The following is a 16,737-nucleotide window of genomic DNA, read 5'->3' as shown; positions in this document are numbered from 1 at the left end:
GATGGGTGAAAGCAAAGAGCACTCTAAATACCCCTGAAATACAAAAGGAACTGTTTACAGACATATTTCTAGACTTCTGCATGATTCCATGCTCAACAGGATTTCTGACAAATGAGTTGAAAGAAAATTCAGAAGAGTTGTCCAACAGCCAAGAACTTGCAGTAAGTTCCAGAAAGATTTTGGATTAGCATAGACAGAGAAGTTTGGAGGTGGGACAAGTTTTCGCCATATTCCTGCTGACTAATACAAAGGAAGTAAGAACAAGTACAGATGTGTTCCAAGACATACTTGGTGAGGACCAGAAACTGTAATGAAACATCCAGACAATGAAACATTTAGATAGTTTTGGAGAAAGAACTGCTAGCAAAGCTGCTAGCAAAGGAGGTATCATACATTTTCCAGGCCCATAGTGCCATTTTAAAGCACAATTAAGCAACTTTCTTGAATTCAGCTGACGCCTTGAAATTGGCCTCTGTCTCTTTAAGAGCCTGGAAACAATGCTCCTCCATGATGCAGCCAATCATAGGAGCTCTGCAGTCTGTATGATAAGCTGAGCAGATGGACAGTTCCACAAGGTGTTTACTAATTGCTGCTGTTGCTAATCTGGGGACTGAAGCTCCAAGGCAGAGCTTTTGGGAAATAGGCGGTGCATTGTATGAACAAGCGTTGAGGCACCCCCGAATAGCAGCCATGTGAGATTTAAAGATTTCTTAAACATGCATTCATGAGTCAAAACGACACTTCATGTTGGAAAAACATATTATCTTAAAAAGCTCAAGAAATGTCAACTTTGCATAACCACACCCTCTTAAATCAAATTAAAATTCTACAAAAAGAACTGAATGCTAGTGCTTAGTGGAGAATAAATGAATTAAAATCACATCTGAATCCATGAGTCTATTTTCTGCATACAGGAAACTTCTTGACGCATTGCATTACCGAAAAGCTTTTTTCTAATAACCACTTAATAAATCTAAATAATAATTAATTCTATGCCATTCCAATTTATTACATTTAACTTCAGTTTTGGAGTTATGTTGATTACTTTCAGTGTGTGCTGTGCTGGCATGTAATCTGACATCTGCTTTAATATATTCCATGTCTGTGGCTTCCATAGAAATATAATTACTGAGAAAAATAACTATGTTTCAATTTATTCACTTGACAATTTTAATTTTGGGCTTTTAAATTTTATATGCAAGATAGCTTTCAGTGATAAAAACCCAAAGAGCATGTGAGCTGCAGCAAGACCCAAAGAACTGAATAGTGATGCAGGTTTTGTCCTGGGTAGGATACAAATGGAGCTTATTCTGACTGATAAAACAAGATTTTATGTTCATTTCATGGTTCTTTACAGAGTCAGAAACAATAAAAAAGATAACACCAGCTAGAGATTGATGTATGACATTTACAGGAAAAATATCACAACAGCTTTGATAACTGAGGTGTGCTTTACTTTGCGGTCTGGCTTCGAGGTTGCTGCATTAATGTCTGTCAGATATCCTCATGACTCCAGGTGCAGGGAAAAGTATTATCTACAGGAAACAGAGGCATGGATAGAGCTAATGTGACAAACATTACACAGGTTTACTCAGTTTTCTTCAAGGTTATTTGCAGCAATGGCTTGAATAATTTGAATAAGCTCTGATGGACCTATTTACTCTACCTCAGCAAAAAAAAGAAAATAAACCCACAAAAACAACAGACTGAGAAAGCAAACAACCAGCTGGCGAAGGTGGTGGAAGAATTGTCAGCTGAAAAGGCAGGTATACTGATCACCTCTGGGTGTATTGTGGTGTCTGGCAACGTGCCTTTGGGTCCTCAGGGTTGCCAGGTGGGGCCTCAGTCAGTCTGGTTTGCTCTGTTGCATCCTGCAGATGCATGATCAGCTTGGGATCTGAGGACTTTTGAGTCAACGCCTTGGGCTTTGTTGTTGTGCAGTTTGAGCTGACTTTGGCCAGCTTTTGTGGTGTGGGCTGCAAACCTGATGCTGCTGCAGGAGGCTGGCTGATGCTATTTGGAGCTCTCCTTGATCTTTAACAAGGTAGAGTGTGTTAGGCAAACATCCACATGACTGCCAGCTGGACAGTGCATTGTAATGAGAGGATCAGCTTCACCTGTCAATGGTCTTGATGTGTGTGCACGGCTGATTCGTGTATTTCTCTCTGCAGCTGAAGGACATAGGGGGAAAAAACAGACCAAAATAAAGTTAGATTGTAAAAATTCTTTATTTTTGGCAGATCTGACTGGCTGTTCTTCAGTTTCAGTACAGATTGTCTGTGTTAGACAGATTCTAACTTCTGGAGATACGCCGGAGTGGCAGCAGGGTGGAGAACACAGATGGGAGGAGATGAGGGGGAAAAGACCGAGAGAGCATTGGTGGCTCGCTTACAGCAGAATGAGTTTCAAAGACATGTTGACATTTTATTAATGTTGTCTGTTTGTGCAAGGACATCGAAACAACATGTATAGATTAACCCCCCTCCTCACCTCAAAGCCATCAAAAGCTTAATATGGGTTTATTGTACGAAGTACAGTACAGACCAAAAGTTTGGACACACCTTTCTAATTCAATGGGTTTTCTTTATTTTCATGACTATTTATAAGGCAAGAAATCCCACTTATTAACCTGACAGGGCACACCTATGAAGTGAAAACCATTTCAGGTGACTACCTCTTGAAGCTCTTCAAGAAAATGCAGAGTGTGTGCAAAGCAGTAATCCCAGCAAAAGGTTGCTACTTTGAAGAAACTAGAATATAAGGGGTATTTTCAGTTGTTTTACACTTTTTTGTTTAGTGCATATTTCCACATGTGTTATTCATAGTTTTGATGCCTTCAGTGTGAATCTACAATGTCAATAGTCATGAAAATAAAGGAAACTCATTGAATTAAAAGGTGTGTCCAAACTTTTGGTCTGTACTGTATATGTTACTGTTTCTCTAGCTGTTGCAAGCTAAACTCAACATGAATGACATGATTGAATAAATTGCAAATTAATTGATTTTTTTAAAAGTACTGCTATGTTTTTTTTCTGGGGGAAATAACTGGAAAGAAATGAAAAAGCTTCTGTTTGTGAAATCAAACAAATTTTCAATACTTAAAAAATACATCATTACCTTATTTTTGCATTCTACAGTCTTTCTTGCAAGCTTAGAAATGGGCCACAGTGATCAGAGCTTAGTCACACACTGACATGACACTGCACCAGATATCAGCCACGTTCATCTGTTTCCTGTCATCTGCAAAGGATTATAAGAATAATGATGCACCATCACAAACATGAATATCACATGTTGGAAATGTAAAAAACATGCACATTTCAGATTGCAGCTCATGTTAATTAACAGTCTACATGTTATCCCGTCTCTAACACAGCAGCCTCAAATGTGAGAAAGAGAGGAAAAGATTTTCTAGTAGCAATCTCCGGGTTCTAACAGATGAAATCTCAAAGCAAGCCCAGAACTGGAGGAGAAATGTCATAAATAAGTAGATGTTTTTAATGACCTCGTCTATTAGGATGCTTAGAAAATCAGCATTTGCTAAAGTGATCAAAGAGCCAAAAAAAACCCATTAAGTTTATTGTTTTAGTCATCAGATTAAAAGAAGCTTTTCTCAAATTAAAAACATCTGACAGGAGGAATCAGATCAGGATGGCATTTCTAAATTATAAAGTGAAGCTGCAGATTCCAAAAGTCAGTAGAATTACGCTTCCCTTGAACTGAATTATTTATTAAAAATAAAAAAGACAGAAATCAAAGTTAAAGATGTAATTCTAAAATTACTACAGGTACTCCTTACAGATAACCTGTAATAATATAAAATTAGAATTACCAAGAAAAACTTGTCTGTTACTACATCCTTTTAATTTAACCCTGTAATGAACAAAAGAACAGACCACATTTTACTCTTTTATTTCCCTAGAGTCAAGTTTACCTCCAGCTTTTAGTAGATGGTATTTTTTTTCAATTTTCACTCTTTGCACAAACTGTAGCTATGGAAATGTGAACACCATTCCAGCTGTTTATGCTTCCAGACTTTTGTAATCGGACTTGACTGTGAAGTTATAATAATGTTGTGGGCTGGATTTTCTCCATAAGGAACTGGTGGCCTTCATAAACTAGATGGCATCACGAGGAAAGAACATTATGTCAAAATATTGAAGAAACATCTAAAGACATGAGCAAGGAAGTTAAAGCTCAGTCCCAAATGGGTAAACTACTGTATCTATATTCATTCTGGTAGATTTTGGTCTAAAATTAAAATTAGCCAACAGAGAGATGCTGATTATTTGAAAGGAAAGGCTTGGGCATGAAATCCTTTTTGTAAGATTTTTTGGAATCAGGAAATTCAAAACATGTACTGTTCTTTAGTTAAACAGAAATAATATTTGAGTTTTTCATTAAATGCTTCATGAAAAGGCTGCCTCAGTCTTTTGTTAGCCTCATTTATGGATAAGCATTCATTACTTAAACTATAGGATCAGAATAAAGCAACCGTAGAATCAAAACCAAATTAAAACTTTCTCACTAACCTTTTGCTTTTACACTCACTATTGCTGCAAGTTGAAAAAACACATTGTTTGAAAGAGTCTATTTAAATATACCATTATCAGCACAGAAACAACACGTTTTTCAGACTTCTGCAGTATTATTCTTTAAAAAGTCATATTTTAATTAAATAAACTTCTTGAAAACAGCCAGGTACAACATCATCTCCTCCTCTTTTTTTTTTTTGCCCCTCTAGGGGGTCTTTTGTGGGCTCTAGTGTCCCTTATATGACAGTGGGCTGACAGGAAACAGGGAAGGAGAGGGGGGAAGACATGCGGCAAATATCGTCGGGTCCGGGAGTCGAACCCGCGACGGCCGCGTCGAGGACTGAAGGCCTCCAAATACGGGTAGCGCTAACCCCTACGCCACCACGGCACGCCCATCTCCTCCTCTTTTGTCAGGTCTTACAAGAGCCCACCTCAACTGCAAAAGCAAAATTAAGTCCATGCTGTAGAGCAAGAGCTGCCATGTTCACTTGCTTTGCATAATGAGATGTGATCACGATATGGACAGAATGCAAGCACGCATAAATCATAGCTGAAAGTAGAAAGTCGTGATTAGATTGTTCAAAAGCCACGCAGCATATTGAGATGTATTGACCAGAAGTACAAAATGAAAATCAGGCCTAATGGGTCATGTAGATAATCTCATGTCAAATAAAAGGAAATAACCTCATCAACTTAAAAGAAACACAAAAAATAGATAACTTCAACTGAAAGATAGAGTCAATCAAGTGTGTGAGCGTTTACACAGTAATGACTCATTTGAAGAGTTTCCGCCAGGTTTCAGAGCTCATCACAGCTCTGCTGAAAGTCTCCAATGACTTTCTCATGGCCCCAGATAATAGACTTGTGTCTGTTCTAGTTTTGTTAGATCTCAGGGCTGGTTCTGATCCAGACAATCACAATGTTCTCACACAAGGCTTGAACATGTTGTAGGTATCAAAGCAACAGTGATAGGCTGGTTTAAATCAGATTTTTTTGTCCTACGGATTCCAGTTTGTTCATGTAAATGATAAATCTTCTTCACACTCAAAGGTTACTTATGGAGTTCCACAGGGTTCAGTATTTGAGCCAATTATTTTTACTATAAATCTACTTCCAGTTGGTAAAATCATCAAATATCCTGGAATACATTTCCACTGATATGTTGATGATACTCAGCTAAATTTATCCATAAATCCAATCAGTTCAGCATGTCTTGAAGACATTAGAACCAGGATGAATTTGAATGAATTTTCTGCTTTTAAATTCTGACACAGGAGAAGTTGTTGTCCAGGGACCATGCCATTAAATTTACCTCTGATAATAAAGCAAAGAACCGCTGTGTGATTTTTGACCAGACAGTCACAATGTTCTCATTTAAATATAAACATATCATTTAAGTCCTATATTAAACAGGTTTGAGTATGAATTTCCTGGCAAACAGCTGCTTTCACTGTGGACTTCGAAAAACCCAGTGACCCGACACCAGCAGGTTTCATGACACCCCAAACCATCACTGACTGTGGAAACGGCACAATGGACATAACACAAATGGATTCTGTGCCTCTCTATGCTTCCTTGAGATTTTGGACCTTGATTCTGAGTGAAATAAAAACTTTATTTTCACTGTTTCCAGTGACTCTAGATGTCCTGCCTCCAGCCTAAGTCCACTCCTTGTAAAACTCCTTTGACTCATCTGTCCTGATAGCGTCTTCTCCATGGTCCTTACTGACCCATCTGAGTAGGACGTGACAACATGAGTTTCCAAAATTTCACTTTTTCACAACATTCTAACCGTGTGTGATGTATAATTTTCGGTTTTCATTATCTGTAAATCAAAAATAATCCAGATTACAAGAAATAGAGGCTTGAAATATTTCACTCTATCTGTGAAATAGCTATACAATATATGAGTTTTACTTTCTGACATGAGTGATAAGATATATTAAACTTTTTATTATATATTTTTTAAGATGTGGCTATATTTTGGTTCTGAAGACAAACAAAACTATTAAACTCTTATAGTCCAAATGGGCTGCAGTAGCCCGGTGTTTTCTTGATGAAAAGATCTTTGCATCAATAAAAGATCTTTGCATCTTTTCTGTAGGAAAGAAACAGCCTGTAAACTTAAGGAATACTGAAACATAAGTTGTTTTCCATATACCATAGCTGTAAATTTCCATTTTTTATTAAACAAAGTTTAGATTCTTAACTGTGACATTTGTCAGATGTGAGTATTCTCTCTTTAAAATCCTCCTGCCAGAGGATATAGTTGCATTAAAATATCATAGTCAAAGCTTTTTCTAATGTTCAAAGTTTTTTCTTCCACCAATGAGCTCTCATTTTCAGACTGGCATTAAATGTGGACTATGTCTCTATGTCAAAGAAATTGTTTAATGCTTTTCATCCCACTGAGGCAGATTTCTCTTCCTTAAGGGAACAATACTTTGCTGTGGAGTACATCAAAAGGAGAAGACACTTGGTTGTATGTGCAAAAGGCATTTGATCAGTGGTGGTCCACTTTTTTGCTTTCATCAAATGGAGAAAATGTTTTGGCAGCAGATGTAAGGCTGAAACGCAGTCATAAAGATGTCCTTCGGAAATACAATTTATAGAAATATCCTAATTACCAAGCATCATGCAAACTTAGTTCAAGTACTATCTGTCTAATTAGAATACATATTCAAAATTCAGTATGCTCGGCACAGATTGCATTTTGCATAAAATCTGGACAGAAGCAGGATGCGGTAATTTGAGAGTAACAAGCACACAAATAAAAATAGAGGTGGTGGAGAAGCAGGCTGGGTTTTGTTCTTTTTGGATTGTAGTTTGTAATATGTGAGCTGTTTGTAGCTTGACCTCCACACAAGAGACAAAAGCTTCGCCTCAAAGGGCCAGGACTGCTTCTTTATGATTGTGTTCATTACGAGTGACTCAGAAAATAATAATCTTTGAAGCATAATTCTGCCTCTGACTTAGTGGAGGAAAACAGTTCAAGAGCAAAACATGCTGAAAATATTCAGCAGTGCAGAAATGAATCCGTTTTCTGATGCAGATTAACAGCAGCACTTTTTATAGATTTTTTAAAGTTGTAACTTTAAAACAGACTCTTAGTCAAATAATCATTTCTGAGTCTTACGTTAGCGTGACTACTTAAAGTAAGATCATTAAAGTAACATAATTAAAAATAATAGAAAGTAGTAGCATGCTTATATTTGTGTAAATAGTGATGTGTTGATGTATTTTCCAAAAAGCAGAGACTTTAAAATGCAGGAACTTTGTTAATGATGACTTTGACACTGCAAACATTCTGGACAGAGTTTTTCCAAAAGTGTTTCATTTTTCTTTGCTTCAGAAACTTCATTGTGACAAAGCAGAGCTCTCCTTGTAAAGAAAAGAAAGAAAATGCTCCACATATTTCCTGAACTTCTCCAAAACAACCTTCTCAACTTAAAAGAAAGTGGTAGAAAAGAGACCCTGATCATTTTCTATGGAAGGTGATGTTTTGTTACAATGTCTTAACATAAAGCTTCTTAGTGGGATATTGGTGAAAAAAAAAATTTAAATGATTTTTTTATTTTTTTTAATAACAGTTGCTCCATTAAACACCCAGAAGTATCTTGCTGATTGATTTTTACTGAAGTGGAAACTGTAAAACTGCTATATACAAACAAATAAACAAATGAAAATTATCAGAATAAATCACATAAACACAGGGTAATATTTTAAAAATAGGCATATAATCAACTTAGACTAAGTGCAGACAAAAAAAAAACCCTCATACAACTAAGGTTTACAGTAGAATGATGCTAATTTGCATTGGAAATACCAAAGGGATGCTAACTAGCGCTAATTAGAATATTGTGTTTCTCCGATTTTCAGACCTAAGTAACTTAAAGTACCTCATATGAGCATCTAACACAACACACCTTATAGAAACACAAAACTCACAGGTAGTCAGGAAGGCATGGGAAAGTTTATAACTGCAGAAACTTGGTTATTTATGGATATTTATGTCTATGGCTTACACCCTCACCCTAAGGAAGTTATCCAAACTATGGGAGCCTTGTAGGACAAACTGTACCTCAAACTATACCTCTCATGGGCTGTACAGGGATAGTAATGTTATTATTATGTTCAAAAACTGTTGGTAGTGTTTTAAATTTCAATAATGTGTCTGTTTTATTGTATTCTTTCGTAGTATCAACTGAAATTTGAGTTACATGTTGTGAAGTGTGAGATACAACTGCTAAAGTATTTGCCTAAAGATTTTTTTTTTTTAAACACCAAAGTACATAATGAATACATATTGTTGTAGAAAGCGTCACTAACATTTCCCACCTTGCTGCTTCCTATTTAACATACTAAAAGCAAGGGAAAACCTAATGTGGACATGTTTTTTCTTCTGTCATTAAAGTTAGATGTAATGTGTTTGTTAATTGTCCCTTCCTTATTTATTTAAGAATCTATATGGCTTAAATTTAAAATCAATTCCTCTGGAAATTCCCATTTCTTCCTATAATTAGTTAGCAAAAACAGCCAGCATCTCATTAGTCAAGATGGCAGGTCTTTACCAGCATTTGGAATCAGATTTTAGACACAGAGTTTTCCTTTCTCAAAGTGCTTACAAGGGTGAACAGCAGTACAAGAGCTACCTCAGTTCAGATAGTATAAATGTAAAAATATTTCATAGAGAGGTGGATGTCATATGCTGCTATTTGAGATGGAGTCCCAGGGAGAGGACACTAGGAGCCCTCACACAGCAAATGCACTGAATGCAAAAGTTGGCATTCCAATCTCAAATTGTGCACAACACTGTGCAGTTTAATGGATAATGGGATACGAAACTGGTCACACATCACATCTGTGTGAACGCGTTCTTGCTGACGCGCCCCATACAATGTGTCACCATCTATTACTGTTCCCGGCACACACCAGACACACTCTGTGATTGTTCTTCCTGCCACTCTTTTGCTGGTGCCGAAAAAGAAAAGGCTTGCTCAAATCACACATAGAAATGGAGTGTACACATGTACACACACACACAGACACTCACGCCTACACACACGACTCACAACTAATTGTGTTCACAACAACTCACACACGAACTCCAGACTAAGCACTAACATGCTATCGTCCTCAGAGACAAACACTTCCTCCTCTTTCGAATTTTGCATGCAGGGCATTAATTGTCTGCACGATCAATTACAGACATCTCAGCTATGCCCATGTGACATATATTGTTTATAAGCACAGATGCGGCTCCATAATCTGTGCTTCTGCATGGGAAATAGCAAGGGTGGGCTCCTTCGTATTCACCTTAATGAGTCATTCTAACTTATTTTTTTGCAAAAGCACCACAGTCTGACATTGATGCTGAGTGAGATGTGTGATTATTTTTGGCGAGGTGACTCATCAAAAATAGTGAGTCACCTATTGCTCACGTGACATGTATGATATGTTTTCTGGCTTTTCTGAAATGTATGAGAAGGATTACTGTTAAGATCCCGGGTTGTCAAGTTGTTTTATAGTTTAATTTGATTCTAGTTCTATTATTATTCTATGTTAGTTTCTTATTTTGATTAAATTAGTCTTGTTCCTGTTTTTCTTTAGTTCAGTCCTTTCTTAATGATTCCAGTTTATTTCTTGTGTCTAGTTATTCTTTGGTTTGTTATATTCATTTTCTAGTCCCCTCTGTACCGTCCCTCACGCACTGTGCCACTTTTTCTCATTCTCTCCATTTCCTCAGTCTACTTTGTGCTTTCTTCCCCTCACACCTGCAATCAGTTAGCTAATCAGCCCAGCTTCATTGTTTCAGCATTGACCTCCCAGTACTTCAGCACCTCTTTGTCAGTCACTCCTTGCTGGTTCCTACTGTCAACTCCTGTCATTTCCCAGCTGTCATTTTTCCCTTTGGATTCCTGATTTTGTTTTGACTTTGGCTACTTGTGTTCCCTGTGGTTTTGTAAGTTTTTCCTCATTTTTTATCAAATCATTCTTTACTAACAAGCTATCTCTTCCTCTCTGCGTTTGGGTTTTTCATTAACCAACCTACATTATGACAGTTACTCTCTAAAGGTGTCTCTTTCACATACAGTACAGACCAAATGTTTGGACACACCTTCTCATTGAATTCAATGAGAAGGTGTGTCCAAACTTTTGGTCTGTACTGTATATTTGCCAACTTATCTTAAACTACTCTGAAGCTGGATGTTCATAACAGTAACAAGTTATTTTCAATGAAATAGAATATGAAAATTGGTATGTTTTCAGTAAGGTCAAGTTTCAGGGATTGGTTTACCTGAAAATATTGACCAGAGCCAAACAACACACAAAGACTTTCTTACACCTATGAACACAGCCAATGTCTCATGATTTTAAAGCTCTAACCAGTAAGTTTTCTTATTCACTCTTGAAAACATCACATTCTTTCATTACACACCACACTTCTGGCTACCATCATTATCTCATGTTATTATTTATATTTGAACATTTGCTAAAGTCCTTATTGAGAGCCTTTTTCCCAGTAAAATATGGTGGCAAACAAATTTAGCTTAGTAGTTTAAGTTACAACAATGATGAAATCTTCACACATACAGATACAAACAGTGCTGCCTTGTTTCTCACTCACAGACCAAAGTCATTTCTCTTACAGGAGCAGAAATAGAAAGAGGAGAAACCATGCAGTGTTGTATCATTAGTCAACATGACTGAATGGATGAAGAAAGAAACTGTGGCTGTCACACTAGCCCCTGGTTGGGCACACAACATGCTGCCCATGGGAATAGGGCATTTTTTCAAGCTGTCCTTGTGGAAAAATTCTTTCAGGGCATCAAAAGTTCAACTCTGCAGAAAAGAAAAGAAACATTATGACCACTCTTTGTTCTCATTGTTTACTAACTTATAATTATTCCACTAGGGGTGTCATTTCTGAGAATTTGAGGGTATTGTGAATCTGAAAATACTACCCAAATAAAACGACAGCAATTTAACAAATCCTGGTGTAAATGTGTAAGATAAAAAGTATTTTTTAAAATCCTAATTATTTTTCTTACACCTTTTGGAAGTAACACAACATATACTTAAGAGTTATGAGTTACCATCAGCAACAATAATTTGAGAAGAAGAGCAAAGCCTACCTTTACCTGCACTGGTTTAACTTGACAGCAACCAAGAATGAGGTTTAAAACAACTGACTGCGAGGTGAATTTAACTGCTACACCAAAAAGTGACAAAAAAGTTTTAAAAAGTAAGGCTGAAAACATGATGCACACCATGGTAAGAAACACTCTTACTGCAAATTTATGCTTTCTTTTGATTTTTTTATGCAACATTTTTGACTTAATAAAAGGAATAACAACTGTTTTCATTTTTTTCCCAGAACATATCCCAGACAGATTTAAATAAAACTTTCTGATAATGGATTTTTAAAAGTCAGATAAATATGGATGGTTGTGGTTTGATTTAACCTTGTTGCATATCAATGGGCCTCCACAGTTCTGCTTCTGTTTTGGTTATTTTTCTACAACATCACTCAGTTTACTGGACAGTTTGATGACCCTCTTCTGTGGCATATTTTAGACTCCCTGCAGTGGTTCAGTAAAAACTCAATGACTTCATAATACTTGCATCTTCAGCATCCTTTCAGCTGTTCAAAGCTATTTGGCTTGTTGCTGTATTTCATGCAACATTTTGTTTCCAGGTCTTACTGTCACTGGAAGGAGTTACTGGTAGATGTTTTATCCAGCAGTGATGAGCATAGACTTTTATTATGGTGTCAGTTATGCAAGTTTTGGTTCCTCTCTGTGATTCTTGTTAGATTTTTGACATTTTTCTCCTTTTTGTTGCTTTTTTTCATCTTCTTGTGGTTCTTTTGTGATGTCTGAGAACTGAGCTATGACTTTATAGTTCTCCCTTCTCTTTGTCAGTTGCCTATTCTACTTTCTTTGCTTGTTTCTCTGATAAAATTCCTCAGATTCTGACCTGCTCATCCTTTTATGCTATTTTGGCCTGAAATAGACTTTCTTTTCTTTAGTTTTCTCATCCAGCATCTTCTTTTCATCCAGTGTAGTTTTGTTAAAAATTTCCACTTTCTGCTGTTTTTTTTTGTCTCTTTCCCATTTGTTACTCAATGTTTTCACCCACATGCTTTTGGTGACTCAAAGAAGAAAATTAATTTAACTTATTCTAATGTTCTACCATAGCTCAAGTCACAAATGTCAAAATATTGTGCTTGAAGTGACAATTGAAAATATCATAAAAGTCCCAAGAAGCAAAACTTTGCTGCAGACCTTGGGTTGATAAAGAAAAGATTATTGTATTACTGTCTAAAGTTCTGCTTCAACTTTAGAGGAAACTTCTGGTCCAGAACAAAGAGAAGAAAAGATACAAGATGGGGAGGAATACTAAGTTCTAATCAAAATTCACGATTTTGTATGCAGGAGTTCTGTTTGTTGTGGCATTATCAAACGCCACCTACCTTTCAGTCCTGCTTGTGGCAGAGGTCAGTCACTCTTTGCCATTAAAGGTCAGCTGTCAGGAAAACGTAAACACATTTCAAGCATCTGTCTTCTTGTTTATCCACTTTCAACCAAGGTGAGTCGACGACCTCTTCATCATCAACGCCACATGTGCATCTCAAATCAATCCAGATGTCATCACAGAAAGAATTTGTTTCAGTTAATAAATTCAGAAAGTGACACTTTTCTTATTTAGATTCATTCAGATTCAGACTAATGCATTTTCATGAATTATATCAGTTGGTTTAGATGATTGAGACTTGAGGCTAATGACAACTCTATATTCAGTTTTTCATATAAGTAGTATATACCACCTTTAATGAGGAGACATTATGACATGCTCCTCTCATGATGAAGACTGCTGACTTCTCCAGCAGAAGCTGGCTGTTCCAGGGAGCTGGATTCAAGAAAATATACAATATATTGATTTCAGTCAGTAAAATAAATAAATCTATTTACCACCTATTCACCCACAAATTCAAGAAGAACAAAAGCAAACTTCCATCTTCTGTTCTCACCTCCTAATTGCCTGGGGACACAACGGATCCCTTCTCAACAGCTGGGACAAGTCTTATGAAAACTAATAAGCTTTGGAGACCAAACATAGACAAACGAATCCTCATTTCTTGCCAGGATAGAAGCAATTCATTCATGGGGAATAATTCTGGACCTTTCCCTGTACCTCAGTGGGAGGTTTATCCTTGATCCAGTTAATAAGAATATATTTCCAACCCAGAAACAGCAGTTTATCACATAGTTTTCCTTGTAAATAAGCTATTTTTATTTCTTTTAAAGGCAAAAAAAAAAGAAGAATCCAGGGACTTTTTTGACCCGATTCTTAAAAATTATTCTCAGTTCTTGAGGTATGGAAGTTCAGAATTATTAATTATTTTACATTGCTGGAAATAGTTAAAAGAAGTACAGATTTCTTTTTGACTTTAATACATAAAGGACGCATGAGGTGTGATTTTATGCAAAACATTAGGAGATGTATATAAGTGGTGCAGAATTTGGTGCTGGGTTTCTGGCATGCAGTTGCATATTAAAATGTTACTTTATTTCTGAATAATAAATTCCACAGACTTCCTTGGTTAATGAAGAGAGAAGGAGACTAATTATAAAGTTACCAATGTACAGCAGCCAAATACAGTAACACAAAATTTGACAATACAAGCAGCTCTAAAGTACATTAGGAAAATTAAACTAAAAAAAACTCATTTTATATTTATTTTGCACTGTGACAGGAGGACTTTTCTGTATTAAAATAACAGAAAATTAATAGACACACAAATTTATGTGGACTTGGATAGTTTTATGAATATTCTGTCATTTGGAGATCATACAGAATTTAGGAATCTTAATATGGAGTGAAATCATTTAGAGAAACAGCGTCTTTTAATTCGCCATTAAATCTGAGTGTGTGTCTCTGCTCATACTGTATATGCATGTGAGTGAGTGAGTGAGTGAGTGAGTGAGTGAGTGAGTGAGTGAGTGAGTGAGTGAGTCAGCGGGGCATCCATAAAGAGTTACTCTTCCCTCTTCCTCCCGCTTGTTTCAGAACCGCTCCACTTTCTCTCTGTCAGCCTGTCCTCGCTTTGCTGCCTACTCTGCCTACTACGGGATATTTGTGATTGGCTCCCGCCCTGCTGCTCTCCCGCCCCCCTCCCCGGTGGTTGTATGTAAATCTGGCCGGGACTCCGCCAGCGGGTGAGGTTGGGGCTGGTGACTCCTACTTCTGCGACGCACACGAGATCCGAGAGCGGACGAGGTGAGATCGCTGCGCTGCCGGAGCTCTCCACTCCGCCTTGGTGCTGAACTCCACCACGTTTCTCTCCCTTCGCGCTGGCTCTACTTTACTATATTTTTGGAAAGGATTAACACCATCTGTTTCGGCTGCGCATTGGTCCAAACTTCTCCCGTGGACGTCCCTCGCTCTGTCCACGCCGGAAATTACCCCACAGTGTCCGTGGATTTGAGCGGCTGAGCTCCAGGTTACCACTTTATTGAGAAGTATTGCTTTGATCCACTCACTTCTACTCCTGTTTGGATTATCTTTTCTGGATGTTATACGTCTGTCCACACAGGTAAGACTTAAATCCGGTGTTTGTGTTTGTTTGTGTGTTTTATTAGGACTAATTGTTAAGCCCCATCCGGTCAGACCTCCCTCTGTGGGAAGCCTCCTCTACACGGTCTGACTCGCTATCAGATACAGAGCTTAACCCTCATCATCGCTGAGGCGCGGAGACTCTTTTCCAATAATCCAGGAGGCCACTCTCTTCGCCTCAGAAAATATTATATCTTCCAATCTGCCGCTTTGTGCTTTTACCATTTCAATTTACCCGGCGCCAGGTCCGGGAGCCTCTAACCAGCTGATACGAGGTTATCTGAAGTTGGGATCAGAGTTGCTGTTGTTCTGTGAGGGGAGAGCTCACACTGAGGCACAATCACTTCACAATACCAACACAATCAATGTTGATGAAGACGATTGGAGGCACGCCACTTTGCCCACTGCTTTTAATTTATCCGCTTGGTACTTAGTGGGTTATTTTTTTCCCCTCATACTCTCGCTAATCCTTGAGTGACACCGTTAGCGGGGGAGGGATTATACTTTTATTTTTTATCCTCAGATTTGCGCCGGACTCATTTGGCTTCATATTACAAACCCCAGCGCCGGAGATGGTCAGGGAATTCTGTTGTTTGGTTCTTTGCTATATACATTTGTGGTCGGTTGTTGCATATAGCTCCTCAGTGGTTCAGCAGATGGAATTAAAACCACCATAAAACCAGATTAAGTTCAGCTATTGATAGGACTTAGATTCACAGCTTAGGTCTCCAACAAGAGGTTCCATTGTAAAAGCTATTTCTAGAAATATGTGGCTTAGACAGAGACACACATGAGACTGAACAACATCATGAACTACTAGAGAAGTCTGAGACAACACAAACCTATGCCATTATTTTCAGAATGCACACAATACTGTATTTTATTTTATTCTGGAGTAACCTCACAACATTGGAACCTCAAAACATTGTTCTGAGCCGTATGCAACGAAATTTCGTTCTGTATACACCCTGTGCATGCAAAATGACAATAAAGTCAGTCTAAGTCTAAGTCTAATACAAGCTGTTCTAATACTTAAAACAAATATAATTTTAAATAGTTTCATATGCTTTTATTTGGATTAGAAATCATTTTGTCATGTTTGTGAATTTCTTTTATGATGAAGTCCTCTTGCTGACAGAGCTTTGTATTTTCAATCCTGCTTATGTGCTCAGATAATGTTCAATACAATTTATTTTTTATATGTATACTTTCAGTTTGAATGTCTCCAACATGAAGCTTTCAGGAACGTTAAAGTATCTTTCAAAAGTATTCACACCACTTGAACATGTCCACATTGTCACACTCACAATCATTCTTGATTTTTGTTGGTGTCTTATGCAATAAATCAATGCAAAGTAGTAGAAAATAAAAAGTGGAAGGCAAAGATGTGTTTTCAATATTTTCTTCATATATCTGAAAAGTGTGACATGCATATCTACTCAGTTATCTTTATTCTGATACCTTCAAGCCAAATCTAGTCCAACAAACAACCTTTGTAAGTCACCTAATTAGTAAAGCATCCACTTGTGTCTCTTTTAATTTCAGTATAAGTACAGCTGGTTCTGTGAAGGTTCTGTCAGTT

At 37.3% G+C, this 16,737-nt stretch overlaps 1 protein-coding gene across 2 annotated transcripts in view; it reads left to right on the top strand.

Annotated features, from left to right (window-relative positions):
- The first annotated feature begins 14,616 nt into the window (after window positions 1-14,616).
- The window catches only part of fstl5 (follistatin-like 5), a 187,758-nt gene continuing 185,637 nt past the window's right edge, over window positions 14,617-16,737 (top strand). For both annotated transcript variants that reach the window (XM_032555148.1, XM_032555147.1), the window contains exon 1: window positions 14,617-15,135. In XM_032555148.1, the coding sequence (XP_032411039.1) occupies window positions 15,113-15,135 (23 nt within the window). In that variant the 5' untranslated portion in view covers window positions 14,617-15,112. The remainder of the gene's footprint in view (window positions 15,136-16,737) is intronic.

This window comes from Xiphophorus hellerii, chromosome 23, assembly GCF_003331165.1.
Source record: "Xiphophorus hellerii strain 12219 chromosome 23, Xiphophorus_hellerii-4.1, whole genome shotgun sequence".
Classification (NCBI taxonomy): domain Eukaryota; kingdom Metazoa; phylum Chordata; class Actinopteri; order Cyprinodontiformes; family Poeciliidae; genus Xiphophorus; species Xiphophorus hellerii.
This window is presented reverse-complemented; position numbering and strand designations above follow the sequence as displayed.